Source organism: Lepus europaeus, chromosome 20 (assembly GCF_033115175.1).
Source record: "Lepus europaeus isolate LE1 chromosome 20, mLepTim1.pri, whole genome shotgun sequence".
In the NCBI taxonomy this organism is placed as follows: domain Eukaryota; kingdom Metazoa; phylum Chordata; class Mammalia; order Lagomorpha; family Leporidae; genus Lepus; species Lepus europaeus.
The window spans coordinates 64,867,913-64,888,414 of NC_084846.1; the positions used below are offsets into that span (position 1 = coordinate 64,867,913).

Below are 20,502 nucleotides of genomic sequence, written 5' to 3' on the forward strand. Positions count from 1 at the left end.
CCTGGATTTCAGACGCAATACTCAGTGTTGCTACTCCCGCTTAGGAAATCGTTTGCTTATTAAACCCTGCCTTGCCCTACGACTCCAAGTGTCTGAGATGCAGATCGTTCAAAGGGAGATGGACACCACCAGCAGCCACAGCAAAAAGGCACACACGGTGTTCACCGACTCACGGGGTGAAAGGGCAGGAGGAGCCAGGGTTTCCAGGCGGAGTCCCCCCGGGCGGAACCTGGTGGAACTGTTTGTGGGTGACGTAATGGCATGGGGCTTTGGAGCACTGCATTGCGACACAGAGAACAACGGAAGGCTGCTTGTGCGAGTGGTCAGCTGGTCTCAGTGCAGCCCCGGTTCTGGTCACTACTACCTGGGGCCACACGCCCCGGCCGCTCGTGTCTCCCACACAGGCTGTGGCACACACTGACATATCCCTCTTTAGGTAGCGAAGTCTCCATCACACATGTGGACTCCAGCACACACGTGGACTTGGCTCCAGAGGCAGCTGTGGACATCTGCTCACACGCCCTAAGTCTCCTGTAGCCCTGCCCCCAGCCAACCCTCCAGGGCCCAGTGCAGTTCATTACATTGTGGCAAAAACAGAGGAAAACACCTAAGATCTCAGGGGAAGTCGGACTTACCATCCTGGGAGCTGATCCCCAGGGCAGACGGCAGCAAGAGCAGGGCCAAGGCAGCGGTCAGCACCCTGCACCCCAGTCCCACAGCTGCTCCCATGGGCCTGCTGCTCAGGAGCTGGCCAGAGACTGCTGTGGGCAAACAAGTGCAGGAGTGAGCACACCCACACCAGGTCTCCTGCAGCTGGGACTGGTCAACCTTGCAGCCAGCAGGTGCAGGGGCCTTCCCACCCACCCATTAGCATCTTGGGACAGGGGGCCAATCATGGTCACCCCCTCCCCCACAAGAGCGCTGGTGGTCTCGCCGGGGGTGTGTGTGTGTGTGCGTTTGCAGGGGAAATGAGTGAAGCAGCCAGGTTCAGCAGCAGCCCCGGGAAAGCAAACACAGCTGTCAGAGTGGGGACTCGGTGGGCAGGGCAGGGGGTCAGAGACATGGTTAAGTCCCACATTTTCAAGTTGGAGAAAACCCGATTTTGCCACACCTGGGATTAAAGGTAGCAACTCTTTTTTTTTTTTTTTTTTTTTTTTTTTTTTTTTTTTTTTTACAGGCAGAGTGGATAGTGAGAGAGAGAGACAGAGAGAAAGGTCTTCCTTTTTGCCGTTGGTTCACCCTCCAATGGCCGCTGCGGCCAGCGCATCTCGCTGATCCAAAGCCAGGAGCCAGGAGCCAGGTGCTTCTCCTGGTCTCCCATGCGGGTGCAGGGCCCAAGGACGTGGGCCATCCTCCACTGCCTTCCTGGGCCATAGCAGAGAGCTGGCCTAGAAGAGGGGCAACCGGGACAGAATCCAGCGCCTGACCAGGACTAGAACCCGATGTGCCGGCACCACAAGGCGGAGGATTAGCCTGTTAAGCCACGGCGCCGGCCTAAAGGTAGCGACTCTTACACAAGTCATCAATGATCACCGAACTACGAGTGACGCCATCCTTCCCCACCTCTCCTGCTTCCCACCGGCTTCACCGTGAAGTCAAGCATGCACGGGCCGGTGCGCAGGGCTGAGAGTGCCGCCCCCAGATGCCCTGGGTCCCTTGGTCTGCTGGAGCGTGGAAGAACACACCCACGCGCACCGTCCTCTCCGCAGTCTCGGGCACCAACTCCCCCGACGTGGCAAGGAGCAAGGCAGCGTGCAGCACGGCACAGTTGTGCGCGCTGTGAGTTTCGCTCCCAAAGATTCAAGGTGAGCGGGACCAGCGTGGCCACCTCGGCACCAACCCTGCTAGGACACAGCTGATAAGCACCACCCACACGCTCCATGGGAACCCGCTCAGCTGTGCAGCCTGCATTCGGAACGTGGGCAGAATAGCATGAGGTGCAGCAGCTGGGCTGCCTGGGCGCACCCCTCCCCCCAGGAGCACCTCTCCACCTGGTAGTCACACCAGTGACACAGACGGGGTGAGCCCAAGTGCCTTCAGGGACTGTGCTACTGTGTGGCCCCAGGTCCCCCCCGGGGCAACCACCTGCAGACACTCAGCACACAGTGAAAGACACGGACAGAGGAAAACACAACACCGAGGCCTGGCCGTGGGCAGGGCCTGGGAGGGACAGGACCACAGAGACGCATCGTGTGATTTACTGATTTGAGGGGCTGGTGGGGGCGGCGATCCCGACGGTTGATTCTCTCCCAGGCTCGGCTGGGGCCAGGGAGCCAGGAACGCAATCCAGGTCTCTCACATGGGTGGCAGGGCCCCAGTGACCTGAGCCATCACCACCGTCTCCCAAACTGCACGTGAACAGGGGGCTGGCATCGGAGCCCGAGCGGGCACTGAGTGTGCTGTGGAGCATGGGCGTCTGAACCCACGTCTGAACTGCTAGGCTACATGCTCGTTCCGGAATCATGTAAAATAAGAATTTCCATGGGGAAAAAGCAGTCGTAGCATACGTACGTAGATGTCTTCTGAGACCTAAGTTTTTAGACAACCCAGGCTGAGAATGCTGGACTGTCTGGTCGCGGGCTCCGGCCCCAAGATCACTGGACTGGCTGACCAAACCTCTCGAGCTGCAAGGGAGCGGAGGCCTCCAGGCCTGGGCCATGTGCTGCCCTGAGCTGCGCTGCACCCACTGGCCGCAAGTCCAGCTCCGGTCTGCTGTCCGGCTCACACACGCTGACGTCTCATGTCACCCCTCCCAGTGCAGAGACGGCCCGGGAGTGTCGCACTTGCTTTTATCCCAGCGACCACAGGCAGAGTGACGTCAGGCAAGGGGGAGAAGCTGCCTCTCCGAGTGGCTAACGACTTCCCCCAGGTCAGGGGCAGGCCCCGGCGTCTTGCTGAGCTCCACACACTGCACAGTTAGGACACTGGCCCAGGGCCTCGACCCCAGGATGGCTTCCTGTCCTCGTGCTGACCCCAGGCCGTCTTTCTGATGGTCACTGTCTGGTGGGGGTCGGGATTTGTGAAGCCCCCTAGCTCAGCTGCTCTGTCTGGAAACCCCCGCCCTAGAAGCTAAGAACCGGTCACTTTGCCCTCAGCACGAAGTCTTTGGTGCTGAGGCTGACCGGGCTGCCTCCATGCGCAGCCCACGATGAGGCCGCCACACTGGTCTGGCTGCACTATTCCGAACCTGGTGTAATTTCAATAGGACAAGTAAAAGTTTAATTTCTCACTCAAGGATGGGCTGTGAAAATTAAGCCTGAGGACTCTGGCGGTGTGGTGCAGCAGGTTAAAGCCCCAGCCTGCAGCGCCGGCATCCCGTACGGGTGCTGGTTTGAGTCCCAGTTGCTCCATTTCCAATCCGGCTCCCTGCTCATGCACATGGGATAGCAGTGTAGGATGGCCCAGGTCCTAGGGCCCTTGCACCCACAGGAGACCCACAAGAAGCTCCTGGCTTCAGATTGGCTCAGCTCCGGCCATTGCAACCAATTGGGGAGTGAACCAGCAGATGGAAGACCTCTCTGTCGGCCTCTACCTCTCTCTCTGCAACTCTTTCAAATTAAAAAAAAAAAAATCTCTAAGAAAAAAATTAAGCCTGAAGTTCAGTGCTCGGCAAACCATAATTACCAGCCGAATATATACAAGTAATAAATAGTCAAATAACAGATATTCAAAGAATATTTTTTATTTAGTTCCATAAAAATGACTTTTGTACAAAACTGGCTGTAGCATCTTTAGAAAACGCACACACGTACAGATTGCAACGAGAAGCACCCACACGGAGCCAGGGACGCCGCGGTCCTGCTCCCAGTCCGCTTCCATCACTGCTACCAGCGTCTGGCTGCTTTGTTACCAGAAGTCAAACACGGCGCCACGCAGGCCGCTTCTCCTGCCACGTTATTCTTAGTGTGAAACCAGACCACAGGCCAAATCAATCACCCCTTGGGTCACAGTCTATTTCCCGTGCCTTTGGTGTCGCTGTGCCGGAACACGTCTGATCATGATCCGGGTGTGAATCCCAGCAGGCGGAAGTACTGAGTCGAAGGGGACAGACGTTCTAAGACGTCCCATGCTCAATAATACGAAGCTGGCCTCCAGCAGAGGGGTCTCAGCTCACACTCCCGCCAGCAGCCTACTCCCGGGCTCATCTCGGGGAACTCCCAGCGAACACGCGACTCTCACGACACACGACATCACCAAGCAGACAGCGTAAGGTGCTAACGGCTGGTCGGAAGAGATGGTGACGGTGATCTTCCTGGGAACAGGTTCAAAGCTGTCTTAAGGAAGGTCCGAGAATGTCAAGAAAACACCAGAAACAAATCAGAAATTATCGGAGAACTCAACAGACACCGAAATTCAGATTGAACCCAAGACAGACTACCCCACGACGCACTACAGTCAAACTGTCAAGGTCAAAAACAAAGAGGAGGTCCTGAAGGCAGTGGGCGGAAATCAGCAAGGGGCCCAAACTGCTCACCGCAGAGGTCTGAGCAGGAATCCTGCAGGCGCGGAAGGAACGGGCGACACAGCCGGCTGAAGAAAACTGCCACCAAGAATGCTGTGCCCAGCACGTATCCTTCAAACCTGACTTTGGCAAACCCAAGCTGAGGGAGCTCACAACCGTCAGACTTGCTAACCAGAGATCTTCAAACTGAAACGAGGCTAACGAGTAAGACAAGAACATCTGGCTGGTGGTATAAACTTATTAAAGCACAAATTCAGAATGCTCTAATACTGCAATCGTGATCTGTAAGTCACTCAACTCTCTAGTATGAAAATGAAAATAAAAACTATTGGGGTGGGTGTATGACCTGGTGGTTAAGATGCCAGTTACGTGGCCGGTGCCGTGGCTCAACAGGCTAATCCTCTGCCTTGCGGCGCCGGCACACCGGGTTCTAGTCAAGGTCAGGGCGCCGGATTCTGTCCCGGTTGCCCCCTCTTCCAGGCCAGCTCTCTGCTATGGCCCAGGAAGGCAGTGGAGGATGGCCCAAGTGCTTGGGCCCTGCACCCGCATGGGAGACCAGGAGAAGCACCTGGCTCTTGGCTTCAGATCAGCGCGGTGTGCCGGCCGCAGTGGCCATTGGAGGGTGAACCAACGGCAAAAGGAAGACCTTTCTCTCTGTCTCTCTCTCTCACTATCCACTCTGCCTGTCAAAAAAAAAAAAAAGATGCCAGTTACGATGCCCACATCCCGTAACAGAGCGGCTGGCCTGGGCTCCTGGCTCCAGCTTCCTGCTCATGCAGACCAGGGGGCCAGCGGTGACGGCTCACGCCGCTGGGAGACCCGGACTGAATTCCAGGCCCCACCTTCAGCCCAGCTTAGTCAGCAGCTGCAGGCGTCTGGGAGTGAACTCATGGAGGGAACACTCCAATAAGTATATAATAAGACTATTAAAAATAATAACTACAGTAACTGGTTATGGGATATAGGCAATAAAAAAGGTTGTAAATTGCGACAACAAAAATTCCAAATGGGGGCCAGTGCTATGGCACAGCGGGTTAAAGCCCCAGCCTGTAGCACCAGCATCCCACGTAGGTGCTGGTTTGAGTCCAGGCTGCTCTACTTCCGATCCAGCTCTCTGCTGTGGCCTGGGAAAGCAGTGGAAGATGGCCCAAGTCCTTGGGCTCCTGCACCCACATGGGAGACCCAGAAGCTCCTGACTCCCAGCTTCGGATCAGCTCAGCTGCAGCTGCTGTGGCCATTTGGGCAGTGAACCAGTGGATGGAAGACCACTCTGTCTCTACCTCTCTCTCTGTAACTTTCAAGTAAATAAAATAGATCTTCTAAGAATAAAACTCAAAATGCAGGGGTGGCACGGTGGCACAGTGGGTTAAAATGTTACTTGGGACACCACACTCCTGATCTGGGGCCAGTCTGAGTTCTGGCTACTCCGCTTCTGATCCAGGTCCTGCTGATGCATGCTGGGAGACAGCAGACGACGGCTCAAGTACTTGGGCCCCTGCGGCCCATGTGGGGAACCCAGACAGTTCTGGGATGCAGCTTCAGCTTGGCCCAAGCTGTTGCAGGCATCTGGGGAGTGAGCCAGCAGACAGACCTCTCTCATTTATGTAGATGGAAATAAGCACTTGAAAAAAATTCAAAATGCGAGGGGTGAGCAGAGTCATAGAATCGATTTTTTTGTTGTTCTTACGTGATCAAAACTAAGTTATTAATTTAAAATACCGCGTTATGGTTATTCCCAGTTACACGGAGGAAGGAGCCTGCCAAAACACACTTAAGTGAAACAGACACACAGGCATGTTCTCACCGTGTGACCTCCCGGAAGGAGAGCAGAGAGGTGCTCACCAAGGGCTTGGGTGCGAAGTGGGGGAGGAGAGGGGAGCGGTGATCAAGGGAGACACAAGTGCAGGTAGCGAGGAGTGAGATGGCATCTCCAGGGTCCAATGTACAGTGAGGAGCAGACGAGGGGCTGCCTGGGCCCAGCGGACATCCGGGAGGAAGAGAGGGTGGGAGGGGCCACTGATGGTCCGGGAACCTCTACTGGGCAATGACGCTGTGCTACTACGATCGCGATCATGGTGGTGGCTGCACAGCTCTGAGCCCACCAAGGCCACCCAGGCGTGTGCCTCACTATGTGAGTATGTGTGACCTAACACCTTTCAGGAGAGCGTGCAAATTAAAAAACCCAGAACTGCCTCTCTTCAGACAATGTGCTGTCAACTGGATAAACCAGGAACACAGGGGTCACTGAATCTCCCTCTGCTGGTGACAAGCAGAATTCCAGCCCAGGACCAATGTTAGGGCCACCTTCCGGCCCCGAGTGGGTCTCATGTGCCAAGCACGTACCACTAGCAGCCGGCCTTCAGGCCTGATGGACCGAGGGCTGAGGACGGCAAGGTGTTCCCACCTGTCCCTCCCCCTGCACAGGATGTGTCTGCTTTCGGGGGCGGGGCCCCGGGCCACCGAGGACGAGGACAGCCTCCACAAACGCCAACCCTTCTGCAGACACAGCCAAGAGGGCTGGCTCTCAGGTCCAGAGAGCTGGTTAGAGAACTGGGTACTCAGTCTCAAAAGTTACTTTTTCAGATTGAATTTGTCCCTCTAAATGGACTGTTCCTTGAGATAAAACTTCACTGTGGCATCCTGGTCAGTGGACCCCACTGCACCTGCATCAGATTGTGGTCTTCTGTGGGTGCCCTCTTAGACTGTGGTTTTCTGTGGGTGCCCTCTTAGACTGTGGTCTTCTGTGGGTGCCCTCCGCTGACCGACAGCTTTTCAGGCTGGTGGGGGCCATGGGGAGGCAGAAACAGGCCCCACGCGGGCTCCTGCAGCCACGCGGCAGTGGAGACGACGTCACAGGCCACCCACAGAATCCACACTGGCGACGTCTGACAACGAACATTCTGCAGACTGCTCAGTCAGTATGGCGCTCAGTGACAGAGTTGAGAGTCACAAAACTGTGCTCGTGTCACTTCATGTTGCACGATAAAAACCCCCTTCACTACTTGGAGGTAAAATAACGACTTTGTGGCTAGAATTTGTAAACACCAAGGAAGAGAGAGAGTCTTTCCAAACTATGTCTCTGATTTTAAAACATTATTCAACACAATACGGCATCCCGTTTAAACTAGCACTGTGAAGCATCTGAAGTTATTCAAATAGATTGGTTTTACCAAATAAGAAGAAACAAAGGGAGAAATTTTCATTTTTGATGATGTTCCGTTTCTTCACCAAATGGTGAGCAACTCAGGTCTCTGTGCTGAGACATCGAGATGATGTCTCACGGGAGCCTGCACACAGGACGGCTGGGATTTCACTGCACGAGAAACAGGGTGGGCTCCCTCCCAGGGGAACAAGAGGCACCCACGGGTGCTGAGCCAGCTCTGCGAGCATCTAGAAACAACGTTGATCATGGCTCCTGGTTCGGAAGGCGCAGGCCCAGGGCCTCACGTGGTGATGGTGCCCTTGCCAGCAGCGACCAGAGATAGCAGAGCGTGTGTCTGGACATAGTCTCCAGGGTCCCCCCGGGCTCAGGCTCATCACTGAATGGAATCCCGTCACTCGCCACAGCCCCCAGCCCCACCGTCCTCTTCGTGTGACTGTCTCCCCTCAGACAGGGCTGACTTACAAGTGCCACTCGCAACCCCAGAGGGAGGACAGGCTAAGTGACTACAGCCCAAGGCCTACACTGCCTCCGGGAGAAGCCGAGGGGCGGGAACGCGGCCTGCGTGGCTGCTGTCCAAGCACCCAGAGGGGAGTGGGCTTGTGTCTTCGCGCATCAGACGGAGGCACCACACGCTGCAGCACGGAGGTGACTGGGAGGCGGCCCTTCTGTGCCGGTGCCGGTGCCCTGGGTGAGCTGGCCCCGTGCTGAGCTGGAGCCACTCTTGCCAGTTCTGAGCCCTCTATGGCGTCAACCAGAAACTGCTGCTTAAAGTCTGGAGGAACCCTAGCGTTCTCGATGTCTTCAAGGCAAAACCAGACAGACGTGCGTAACGCGAAGCAGTGTTTATCCAACTGTACGTCATTAACTCCATCTGAAGTTCAAACACTCCAGCGGGACGGAGTAAGCACCGCGGGGAGATCGGTGGCACAGTGAGGACAGACGAACACCTCAGGACTCCCAGGCACGGCCTCCGCCGTCAGGACAAAGGTCCCTGCGTTCACCGGTCCCGTCCTACCAGGCGAGACGCTGCTAGGACAAGGCCGGGATGAAATACTGGAGGGAGACGTCTTCATGAAGCAGATCAAAGTGAACAATCCTGTTATGCACAATATCTGGGGGAGAAAAACCCACGATTTCAGAGACCATCGTAGCTCACTTGGCTCCCCAGCCGGAGGGCGGCCTGTCCAGCCGCGCCTCTGTGGGGAAATTAGTTACATGATGGTGCCCAAAGGAAGTAAGGTGGGCGGAATCCAAAGTTGTTTACCACTAAAACTGATTGGCTGTGCAACATCAGGGGAGGTAACAAAACTAGTAACAAGTGTATAGACATATGGCTAGTCCTATAGAAATCCCCCCGTAAAATGACCGTTTAAGTGATTGGTTGGTCCTTAGCCCTGCCCCAATGACTCTGCAGTTTTGTGCTATAAAAGGTTCTGTTTCGCACGAAGTAAATGAGTCCTTGCTAGACTTGGCTCCCCGCTGCGTCTGATTGTCTCCGGGATCGGGAGGCTGGGGAATGGGCGAGCGGCGCACTTACCTTTCCTCGGACCCAGTCCATCCTTGTACGGGTGGACTAAGACCCAGCACGCCTCCCGCAGAAAGCACCTGTCTCCCCCGAGGACCCGGGGTCTGCAAACTCTGCTCTCGTGGCCCAGGCTGGGACCGCGTCCTGGCTTACGTGGAAAACTTAGAAAGCTTCCCGACACCCACATCCACAGGACGTGACAGGAGGCAGGAAAAGCGACAGGGTACGGAGAGGAGTAGGAGATGCCTGGCGGTCACTGGCAGCACGGCAGGTGGGACAGTGCCGCTGGCCAGGCGTCTGCAGCGCCCACAGAACCACCCGAGTGGTGAGCGGCGGGGCCAGCCAGCCGCAGAGAACACCCAGGCAGCACGCGGTCAAGCAGGCAGACAACCGCTCAGGAGGGGTGTGGAGGAGCACGGAGGAGGTGGGGCGGGGACGGAGCGGGCAGGGGCATGTCCCTGAGGGGCGGCTGGGCCCACACCTGCAGGAGGTTGCTGGGACAGAGCACGAGGGCAGGAGGGTGGCCTGGGGCAGAGAAAAAGGAGGTGCACAGAGTTTAGCAGAGGATTTTTCTGTTCAACTTCTGCTGCATCACAATTTGCTGGTCCCTGCCTCTCTCTCGCGCGCTCGCTCACTCTGCTACACTGGGGCACACCACAGTGGACACCCGAGAGCTAGCCACCCTTGCTGGTAAGAACGCTCCTGTGTGGGGCCGGCACTGTGGCACTGTGGGGTTAATACCCTGGCCTGAAGTGCCAGTATCCCATATGGGCACCGGTTCGAGTCACGGCTGCTCCTCTTCCAATCCAGCTCTCTGCTGTGGCCTGGGAAAGCAGTAGAAGATGGCCCAAGTGCTTGGGCCCCTGCACCTGCGTGGGAGACCGGAAGAAGCTCCTGGCTCCTGATCGGCGCAGTTCCAGCTGTTGTGGCCAATTGGGGAGTGAACCAGCGGATGGAAGACCTCTCTCTCTGCCTCTCCTCTCTCTGTGTATCTCTGACTTTCGAATAAATAAATAAATCTTAAAAAAAAAAAAAAAAAAAAACGCTCCTGTGTGTGTGGTCTGTCGGCCATGGGTGACTGCTGGGAGGCAGGACAGCTGCAGTGCTGTGCAGGCCCCGCCCAGGGCCGCCATCCAGGGGCTCCACCCTGTGCACTCCTGGCACCAGGGCCCTGCTGGGCCAGGGCAGGACATCATCCAGGACTCGCTGCAAATGCAGTCCCAAGGTCGCCCAGAGCCACACACACAGAGCTGTGTGCAGATCTGCCTCGGGGGACCCACACGCCACGCACCTCACACTTCCCTGACTCCGACACCGCCTGTGCCGCCAGGTCTCTCCTGCAGTCTCTGGCTGCTCTTCCGGCCTCTCACTCAGGACCAGGCCCTGCCACCCTCTGCACACTGAAGCTGTGAAGGCTCAGAGGCACAGCCCTGGCCCTCCTCCTCCTCAGCTCTGAGCATGAGGGCCTGGGAGCCGCCCCCCACGGCCAGACCGCAGATTCCCTTCCATTGTGGAAACACTGGTAGCAAGGAGGCAGAAAGAGCCATGAGGGCAAAACCCACGGAGCAGCCCTGTACTGTGCCTAGCGGACGAAGGCGGGGCAGGTGCGCATCTCAGAGCCGGTACCAGGCCGAATCGGGAGGGCCACGCACAATCAGCAGGCAGCAGACAGAGGACACAGACAGCAGGGTGGAAGCTGGAGCTAAAGCAGAACCGCACGGGGGCTGAGTCCATCACACCAGAGCGTGCTGAGCGCTGGTGACCCCACAACCCTCCCATCTTCCTTTCCAGGAACACTCCTGTGTGACGGACACGTGGAACGGCCCGCGGCCCACCTGCCAGGCAGCGTGGCCTCAGGCTTCTGCGCCCCTCTGCTGCCACCTCTGGGTCCTTCTGAATCCAGGAGCCTCAATCAACCAGCGAGAGTCAGAGCCACCCACCCAGGCTCCTGGAGTCTCCAGGGCTGTGCATGGTCCGCCTGACCACAGGGGACTAAGGAACGCGGAACATGAGAAACAAAGCAGAGGCCACTCACTGCACAAGGCCCTCGTGGGGTTCACCTGCTGCCCAGCCAGGAGCTGCAGCAGCTTCTTGATGTCTATGTGCACTTCGGCCATCTGTTCCGGGCTTCTGTCTTGGGAGGCATTTTCAGAGGCTAAAATGACATCAATATTTACTTTTAAAAAACATGTATTTATTTATTGGGAAGGCAGGGCAACAGAGAGAGGGATACACCATAGAGAGGTATCTTCCATCCTCTGGTTCATTCCCGCAATGGCCGCAACAGCCAGGTCTGGGCCAGGCCGAAGCCAGGAGCTACATCTGGTCTCCCACAAGGGTGGCAGAGACCCAAGTCCTCGGGACATCACCCACTGCTTCCCAGACGCATCAGCAGGAAGCCGGATCAGAAGTGGAGCGTCTGGGACCTGAACTGCCGTCCCATACGGGATGCCAGCATAAGAGGAGACTTAACCCGCCACACTGCGGGCCCTGACATCACTATGTTCTTGTCAACATTTTAAAACGTAGCCAGACACCTGAGGCACTTCACTTAGGTAAGTAGCACATCTTACCCCCATTTCGGCTTCCTGGAGAACAAGTGCAAGTTGTAAAGGCTGTCCCTCGTGGTCCCAGCCACAGAAACCGCTGCACTAATTCCCAGCCATCTTCCCTCACACAGCTCAAACATGGCTCAGCTCCCCGTGGGGGAAGGACACCGTCCTCACTGGTACTCGCTGTGCACTGAAGGGTGAAACGCACACAGCTCACGCAAGGCCTCTCAGGGTACAGCCAGGCGCAGAAAAGAGGTGCTTTCAGGCATCCCACGTGGGCGCCGGTTCTAGTCCCGGCTGCTCCACTTCCCACCCAGCTCTCTGCTGTGGCCTGGGAAAGCAGTGGAGGATGGCCCAAGTGCTTGGGCCACTGCACCCATGTGGGAGACCTGGAAGAAGCTCCTGGCTCCTGCTTCGGATCGGCGCAGCTCCAGCTGTTGCGGCCATTTGGGGAGTGGACCAGCGGATGAAAGACCTCTCTGTTTCTACCTCTCTCTGTAACTCTGTCTTTCAAATAAATAAAATAAATCTTTAAAAAAAAAAAAAAAAGGTGCTTCAATGGAACACACCAAATGTACATCCTGCTTTGTGCGCGTCAGGCATCAAAACAGCCGTCAGGCACAGCACAGCCATAATCGCCAGGATCTCACTCAGCAGGAACCACACCTTTCACCGCAGCACGAGCCCCTTGTGCCACACAGTGTCTGCGTCTGTGCTCCAGCACTCGAACAATGCAGCTCACCTCTAAGTGGCCTGGCTGATCTGCTGCGCACTGTGTGTGCATCAGCGTTCCTGTGAGCAGCAGACGCTGTGGCCTGGTCCTGGCCCTGCTCCTTGCCGAAGCAGCCCCTGGGACCCTTCAGCCTACAGCCAAGCCTCCCACCCCCAGGGGCTCACTGCTCACCACCTGCTCAGTGCCAAGTGCACCGACTCCATGTCCCTTGCTGTCTTGTGTAAGGTGACAAATGGGACCGCCAGGATCGGTTAACCTGATGTCCTAAGTGCAGCAGTGACTAGGAGAAAACAGAAGCCAGCTCCACCTTCCTGACTGCGTTCCTGGAGAGGAGCACACAGGCAAGAGCTGGGCCGGGCCTGGGAGGCATGAGCGCAACTCCAGTCCAGAGGCGCCTGGCTGCAGGTGCCTGGCCGCTGTGTTGCAGGACAGGCGCAGAGATCCTAAACCCTGTCCTGTCCCTAAGCAGCAAACAGAATCTCAACCTTAACCTGAGACCTCTGCAGATGCCCACCTGAATGCATTTGTTTTGCAAAACGAAACACAAGGCATTAGAAAACTTACCCAGCGGGGGGTTCCCCAGATCTGTAAAGTGAGTCGTCACGCACACCAGCTCCGTTTCTATTTTCAAGTTCAGTTCTCCATTGAGGTTTGCCTCAATAACCTGCAAAGTGCGTATTTTACATGGATTTAGAACAGGCAGGCGAAAGGAACAACCCCAGGGGCCTCAGTTTCCACACAGCCTGGTGACGAGGCGGGAGCAGTCGGGGACAGCGAGGTCCGAGAGCGACGACCTGCGGGGTTGGACATGGGCGGACGCTGGCACATCCCCCTCTGACCGTCACTGCCGGGGCCGGGGCTAGGGCCGCAGTGGAAGGAACGGGAGCAGCGCCCTTCAGAATCAAGGCAGCCAGCGTGAGGGGCGGAGCACGGCGGCTCGCCCCAAACTGAGAGCTCGGCATCACGAGAAGTCCGGGAGGAACTCAGGCAAGGACGCGGAAGCAGAGAAGACCACCTTCTCTGTGCACGGGCACGCGGCGGGCACAGCCATGGGCGCTGGGGTGGGAAGGCGAGACGGGGAAACTGCCAGTCAGACCAGGGGGACAACAAGCAGCCTCAGAACCACGGAGAAGAAGCGCGGGAAGGAAACAGGGCACGGCCTGGGAAGCGGGCAATGCCAAGCAAGCCACAGACAACCAAAGCCCGGTGCAGGGCACTGACAGGGGCGGTCAGGGCCGTTCCAAAGGAGAGAGACGGCGCACGCCCTCGATGGGCCCTCCGCACACGGGCAATCCCAGGGTGTGCAGTGCCCCTGCCTCAAATCAACGAGGGGTCTCAGAGTTCATGGAAAACGCGTATGCTGGGAAAACTAAGCGTGGATCCCAGAACTTCTCTGCGCCAGGTGGCCTGTTACTGCCATCTGTCTATGAACCGTGAGACACTCCCAAGCCCCTCGAGTGGGACAGGTCAGCATGGAATCGGAATCGGCCTCCGGCCAGCCGTGTGCTACCCCGCGCAGCTGAGGCAGCATTGTGCACAAGCCGGTCGGGGCGCCCGGCAGCTGCCAAGGTGGTGCAGCAGCGAGTGCCCCGAGGGAGGAGTGTGGGGAAGCCTGCCCGTGCACAGCTCTGCTCCAGCCCAGCGAGGGTCACTTAGCGCGCCACATGCTGCGCCCTGACATCTCCGTGCTCTGAAATTCCTCGTTCCAGAAACAAAGTGAGATTGCTTGAGCTTGGGCGAGCTCTTACTTCTGAGCTTTGACATTTAATAGAAAAAAAAAAATCATCTAGTTAACTTCCCTTTGAATGAGAAATAACTTTGCAACCCGCTCCTTCCATGAACCTGGAAATGCATGGTTCCATTTCCTGAGCCCCTCTCCCATAGTCACGTCTCCCTGGGCTGCTCTGGGGCGCTCACTGGGCGATGGCTTGGGTAGGTTTTGAGCTGAATCAACACCTTCTCTTGAGAATCTGCTGCATGGGTATTTGACTGTAGCACCTGGGAGCTGACTACGCGCTGGGGCTCTGTGAAGGTGGCACTCGACGTGCGTCGTTTGTGTTCAGCAAGCATGCCCAGGATCGGCAAATTCCCATTGGTTTTGAAAAGCTAGGATTTTAGATATTGTGTGTGTATATGTGTGTGTGTGTGTGTGTGTTTCCTCCAAAGAAAACGACCTGCAATAGCTCTAGACTTGTTTCAGGCTTGATGGTCCCTTATGTTTTCCTCCAGTTCCCAAGACGTCAGTAACAGAACAAACATTAGACTCCAGCTCGTCCCTGACGCTACCCGAGTCTGGCCGAGGAGGTGTTCAGTCAACACCCAGAAGGGGGAACAAGCAGCTACCACACAGCATCACTGCCTGCTGGTCCAGGACCCAGCGACATCTGACCCCTGAAGGTCAGGATCACATGCCACCTCTCTCGGTGACTGCGGCCCCACTCTGACCCACGGTGCGCTGACACATGGCTGACCGCACCAGGCACCTAACTCACCTCTACATTTCCAAAATGTTCAACTCTGTGTGCGATGGACCCAGTACCAGGTGCGTGGCTCCAGCGCCTTCCCTCCCACAACATGAAGCCTCTCACCCCTAACCCAGCTCTCGTCTGAATCACGAGGCTAAGCCCTGAAGCTCCTTGGGTAACGTCTGAGGTACAACACCCCTGGGAGCTGGTCTGAAACCCAAACCCTTGGGCCAGCTCAGACCTCCCAAATCTAACCCTGAACCTGAACCAGACCCAGGGGACTGACAAGCACAGCAGACGTGGAACTTGTGGGGCCCTGGCCACCTCTTCTGTCTGGCCTGAGTCCCATACACGCGCTGCCCCCAACATCACTGCCCACATTAAACACAGGGAGGAACTGCACGCCCCTGACAGGAAGGAGGACGTCATTAGTGCTGCGCCCTCTTATGTTCCTACCGCACTACCTGTAACCTTGGGACCTGAAACACGGGCTCCCAGCTAGCGCCCATTATGCACACTGAGACTCTAACTTGTTCACCTCCCTGAGCAATTCCACTCCACAGGACGTCCACGTGCTCTGTACACCTGCACACAGACAGACAAAACAGCCCTGTGATTCTGGGTCCCTCCCACTGCTCTACTCCGCAGACACTGCCTCTGCACAAACAAACGAGCAGATCCTACAATCGCCCAACCTTCTCCCCTGGGCCTTTCGGTCCCTCCAAAGGACAGCCGACCCTAGAGGAAGCCAGCCTGCCAACAGTTCCACAACACTATCACAGGGCCTGACAATAGCTTCATAACACTGTCACAGGGCGCACACAACCTCAGCACAGCCTAACAACAGCTCCACAACACTGTCACAGGGCACACACAGCCTCAGCATAGCCTGACAACAGCTCCACAACACTGTCACAGGGCGCACACTCTCAGCACAGCCTAACAACAGCTCCACAACACTGTCACAGGGCGCACACTCTCAGAACAGCCTGACAACAGCTCCACAACACTGTCACAGGGCACACACAGCCTCAGCATAGCCTGACAACAGCTCCACAACACTGTCACAGGGCACACACTCTCAGCACAGCCTAACAACAGCTCCACAACACTGTCACAGGGCACACACAGCCTCAGCACAGCCTAACAACAGCTCCACAACAGGGTCACAGGGCACATACACCCTGTGCACAGCTAGACAACAGCTCCACAATACTGTCACAGGGCGCACACTCTCAGCGCAGCCTGACAACAGCTCCACAACACTGTCACAGGGCACACACAGCCTCAGCATAGCCTGACAACAGCTCCACAACACCGTCACAGGGAGGGCCTGACAGCAGCTCCACAACAGGTCACACAGCACACACGTGTAATTCCATTTTCCGCCATCTTCCTGAGTACCCAGCACCGTAAGCACAGGGAGTGGGGGCAGACGCGAAGGCCATGCCAGTGAGCCAGGGCTGAGGAGCACTCATGGCAGCTCCTAGAGGCCAGGGCACAACTGCAGCTCTCAGCGGCACCTCGTGGGGGCGTCTGCCCACATCAACGCCCTCCCAGCGCCTCCAGGAGGCCGCCCTCACCGGCCCACCCAGTCCCGCACAGACTTTTCTGAGACGCTTCACTTACGAGGTGGTTGCTGATGTTTTTCATCTTTTCCACCACACTCCTCATGGTCTTCAGGACAGGTAAATAAATGCTAACCTAAAGAACCAGGGAGAACAGGTGCAAGTATTAAAAATACTAGCAGAGTATGATAATGACAGGTGTTTCCGAACCGACTCTAGAATGCACACATGCTTGGGTCCTGCTTTTAAATGATCTGAATAAGTTCTTCAAAACACAGGGGAGAACCCAGTTTTCCCAATTTCATTAACTCACAGGCAATGAAACCAAATTCGAGCATGGAATGCCTGCTCTGCTTCCCTGTGCGACTTGTCCCTGAGCACTAAGAAGGACGGCAGTGCTCAGCGGGGCCTCTTCCGAGCTCTGTGCACAACTACAGGGAGCAGTCACTGCGCCACCCCTGAGGCCACGTCACCCATGTGCTTCATTCAACGCTGCCTTTTCCCCAGTCCAGGCGGCCCTCGGGCAGAGCCCAGTGATCATTCTGTCCAGTACAGTGCTGAATTTCTTCTGAAACAAACGGTGAGCAGGAGGCCAAGGCCCGTGGGCATCGTCTTTACTCTCCACGGCACTTGGTCACGATCACGCCTTCCTCCCGGCTGTTACACACATCCAGACGGCACTGCCACGGGACTCGGGTCCTCAGAGACCCGAGCTGACCACTCAGTGCCACTTCAGGCCTGTCCTGGTGCTGTCACCGAGAGTATGGCACATCCATCTGACGTGATCATCTCTCAAGATCTTTCATGCAAATAACAAAGGCTTGACTCAGATTTTTCCTTGAAATGCCCTTAAACATGAATGCCCCTTTCTCTTCTGGCCCTACACAACTTTGAAAACAAATATGAACGTACCCTAAGATCAACCAAAACCACAGAATGCAACCCCTGCCCTGTCATGTGCCCCGGGGGCGAGCCTGCAGATGGCACTTACGTCAGCATCTGGGATGCAGGGCTCCCGGAAGTCCCTCCACAATCTCCTCGGGATGACCTTTATGGGGATGTCGTGCGTCACGATGCGACTACTGCTTGACATGGACACCTGGCAAGACAAGAATTAAAAATGGTTCTGTTCTCAGCGCTGTTGTAAAAAGCCAAGGAACTGAGGACCAAACAGTTGAAACATCTGATGGAAGCGGAAAGCTGCCAGTACATTCACTCAAAATCCACTCAGCCAGGCCCGAGGGAGCACGGGGGAAGCGGGCCCTGATGTTCCGGCAGAACCGGGACACAAGGAAACAGCAAGACGGCACGAGGCGCTCGATACAGCCTGGAAGGAAACCCAGGAGGCAGACCAGGCAGAGCCTGAGGGAGGCTGCTCAGACTGGGAGGCCACCTGCAGACGACGCCAAGGCCAGGAGAGGCAGCCGGGCTGGCGGCACCGGGGCGAGGGGCCGCGTCCCAGACAGCACTCCAGAAAACAGGCCAGCAGAGCGCGGGGCAGACAGACACAACGCTCAGCTCCCGCGGCTCATCCTCTGCTGGCAGCATCAACCACCCGGATCTGTGGCGAGGGGCTCCGAGGGGCTCCGAGGGGCTCCAGCCACACTGTGAGTACCGGCCCGCTGCAGAGAGCTGAGGAGTCGTCTTCCACAGAGCTGGGGCTGAACACCATCGTCACCGCAGGTTGTAGAGTGTGACACCCAGAGGAGACGCGGGGACGGGGCGGGGGGGGGGGGGGGGGTGGGCGGCCGCCATGCCCAGGAAGGACTCAGCCTGCGAGCTGCAGCACTGGCACTAGAGGCGCGGTGTCTGACTGGGCCCTGAAGGCCGAGTGAGGAAACCGGAGCCTCACTCAAGTCCCGGGAGCCACCGAGGGGCCCTGTGTGGGCTGACACGCCTGGCAGCAAAGGTGAGACAGAAGCCACAGCCCGCAGCCGGCGTGGGAGAGCACGGCTGAGGGGAAGACGGACAGAAACGACAGTCTTTGATTTACTGCCTATCTGTCTATTGGAAGGCAGAGCAGCGGAGACAGAGGCGCCCCGTGTGCCAGTTCCCTCTCCAAATGCCCAGGACAGCCGGGACTGGGCAGGCAGAAGCCAGGAGCTGGGAGCTGGGTGGCAGGGGCCCAGGACGGGGCGAGCCATCACCTGCCTCCCCAGGAGTGCACTAGCAGGGCGCTGGAGGCCGGGCTGGCACTCGCACCCCAGCACCAGCGCGGCCACCACTCCCAGACTCACGGGGGCTGAGGGAGGCCGGGTTCTCCCGGCCGAGGGCGGCGCGGGTTCTCCCCGCTGAGGGCGGCCCGGGTTCTCCCGGCGGCTGAGGGCGGCCGGGTTCTCCCGGTGGCTGAGGGCGGCACGGGCTCTCCCGGCGGCTGAGGGCGGCCGGGTTCTCCCGGTGGCTGAGGGCGGCCGGGTTCTCCCGGTGGCCGAGGGCGGCGCGGGTTCTCCCCGCTGAGGGCGGCCCGGGTTCTCCCGGCGGGTGAGGGTGGCCGGGTTCTCCCAGCGGCTGAGGGCGGCCGGGTTCTCCCGGTGGCTGAGGGCGGCCGGGTTCTCCCGGTGGCTGAGGGCGGGCCGGGTTCTCCCTCCTGAGGGCGGCCGGGTTCTCCCCGCTGAGGGCGGCCCGGGTTCTCCCTGCTGAGGGCGGCCGGGTTCTCCCGGTGGCTGAGGGCGGCCGGGTTCTCCCGGTGGCTGAGGGCGGCCCGGGTTCTCCCTGCTGAGGGCGGCCGGGTTCTCCCGGTGGCTGAGGGCGGCACGGGCTCTCCCGGCGGCTGAGGGCGGCCGGGTTCTCCCCGCTGAGGGCGGCCGGGTTCTCCCTGCTGAGGGTGGCCGGGTTCTCCCGGCGGCTGAGGGCGGCCGGGTTCTCCCGGCCGAGGGCGGCCGGGTTCTCCCCGCTGAGGGCAGCCCGAGTTCTCCCCGCTGAGGGTGGCCGGGTTCTCCCAGCGGCTGAGGGCGGCCGGGTTCTCCCCGCTGAGGGCGGGCCGGGTTCTCCCGGCGGCCGAGGGCGGCGCGGGTTCTCCCCGCTGAGGGCAGCCGGGTTCTCCCCGCTGAGGGCAGCCGGGTTCTCCCCGCTGAGGGCAGCCGGGTTCTCCCCGCTGAGGGCGGCCCGGGTTCTCCCCGCTGAGGGAGGCCCGGGTTCTCCCCGCTGAGGGCAGCCGGGTTCTCCCGGCGGCTGAGGGCGGCGCGGGTTCTCCGGGCTGAGGGCGGCCGGGTTCTCCCGGCGGCTGAGGGCGGCTGAGGGCGGCTGAGGGCGGCGCGCTGCCTGAACTCCGTGCAACTGGAAACAGTGCGCCCCCCGCCCCCGCCGCTCACCAGCTCCACCGAGACGGTGAGGCACGGGAAGTGCTTGTTGGTCAGCTTGACCTTCAGCGCCCTGGCGTTCGGCGCCGTCTTCAGGGCGCGGGCGAGGTTCTCGGACGTCAGCTCCAGGTAGATCTCGTTGCTGTCGGCCGAGACGCCCTCCATCTGGAACTCGCTGAAGAAGTCCTCCTGCCGCAGCTCGCACCACAGGCTGGCGCCGCCGCCCGCCAGCTTGTCCGACAGGATGAAGTGCAGCTTGTCCGGGCTCAGGCGCAGCGCGCACGTCTTGGCCAGCTTGGCTACCATGCTGCTCACGCCTGCGGGCGGGAAGCGGCACCGGTACAGAGCTGCACCGGGCGCGGGCTCCGGGGCCGCCGGGGCCGCCGGGCCCGCCCGCCCCGGAGCCCGCCCCCGCCCCGGCCCGCAGCGCCCGCCCGCCCGCCCCGGAGCCCGCCCCCGCCCCGGCCCGCGCCCCGCTCACGGGTGAAGTGGTTCAGACAGGCCGCGTCCACGATCTTGGCCCGGAACCTCATGTCGGCGCGGGGAGCGCAGTCGGCGGCGGACACGCGTCCCGCCGCCAGCGGCCCGGCCCGGAAACGCGGCGGCGCAGGGTGGTTCCGCCGGCTCCCGCCTGAGGCCTTTGCCGCGGCCGCCTGATCCCGCCCCTGGGGAGGCGGGGCCTCCTGACCACGCCCCCGGGGAGGAGGAACCTGGCCACGCCCCGGGGGAGGCGGG

General features: G+C 58.8%; 1 protein-coding gene across 4 annotated transcripts; it reads right to left on the bottom strand.

Moving 5' to 3' along the window:
* Positions 1-3,694: 3,694 nt before the first annotated feature.
* On the bottom strand, positions 3,695-20,362 carry HUS1 (HUS1 checkpoint clamp component). Of its 4 annotated transcripts, none has more exons than XM_062178459.1 (7): positions 20,249-20,362; positions 19,780-20,084; positions 17,460-17,567; positions 16,530-16,604; positions 13,000-13,099; positions 11,211-11,305; positions 3,695-8,737 (listed from the first exon to the last, which is right to left on the bottom strand). In XM_062178459.1, the coding sequence occupies exons 1-7, from the start codon at positions 20,298-20,300 to the stop codon at positions 8,504-8,506; spliced, it is 969 nt and encodes a 322-aa protein (XP_062034443.1). In that variant the 5' UTR covers positions 20,301-20,362; the 3' UTR covers positions 3,695-8,503. The 4 variants fall into 4 exon arrangements, with proteins under 4 accessions (XP_062034443.1, XP_062034446.1, XP_062034445.1 ...); XM_062178462.1 differs by having other exon boundaries at positions 3,695-4,252; positions 11,186-11,305; XM_062178461.1 differs by having other exon boundaries at positions 3,695-4,270; positions 11,186-11,305.
* Between the last annotated feature and the right edge of the window lie 140 nt (positions 20,363-20,502).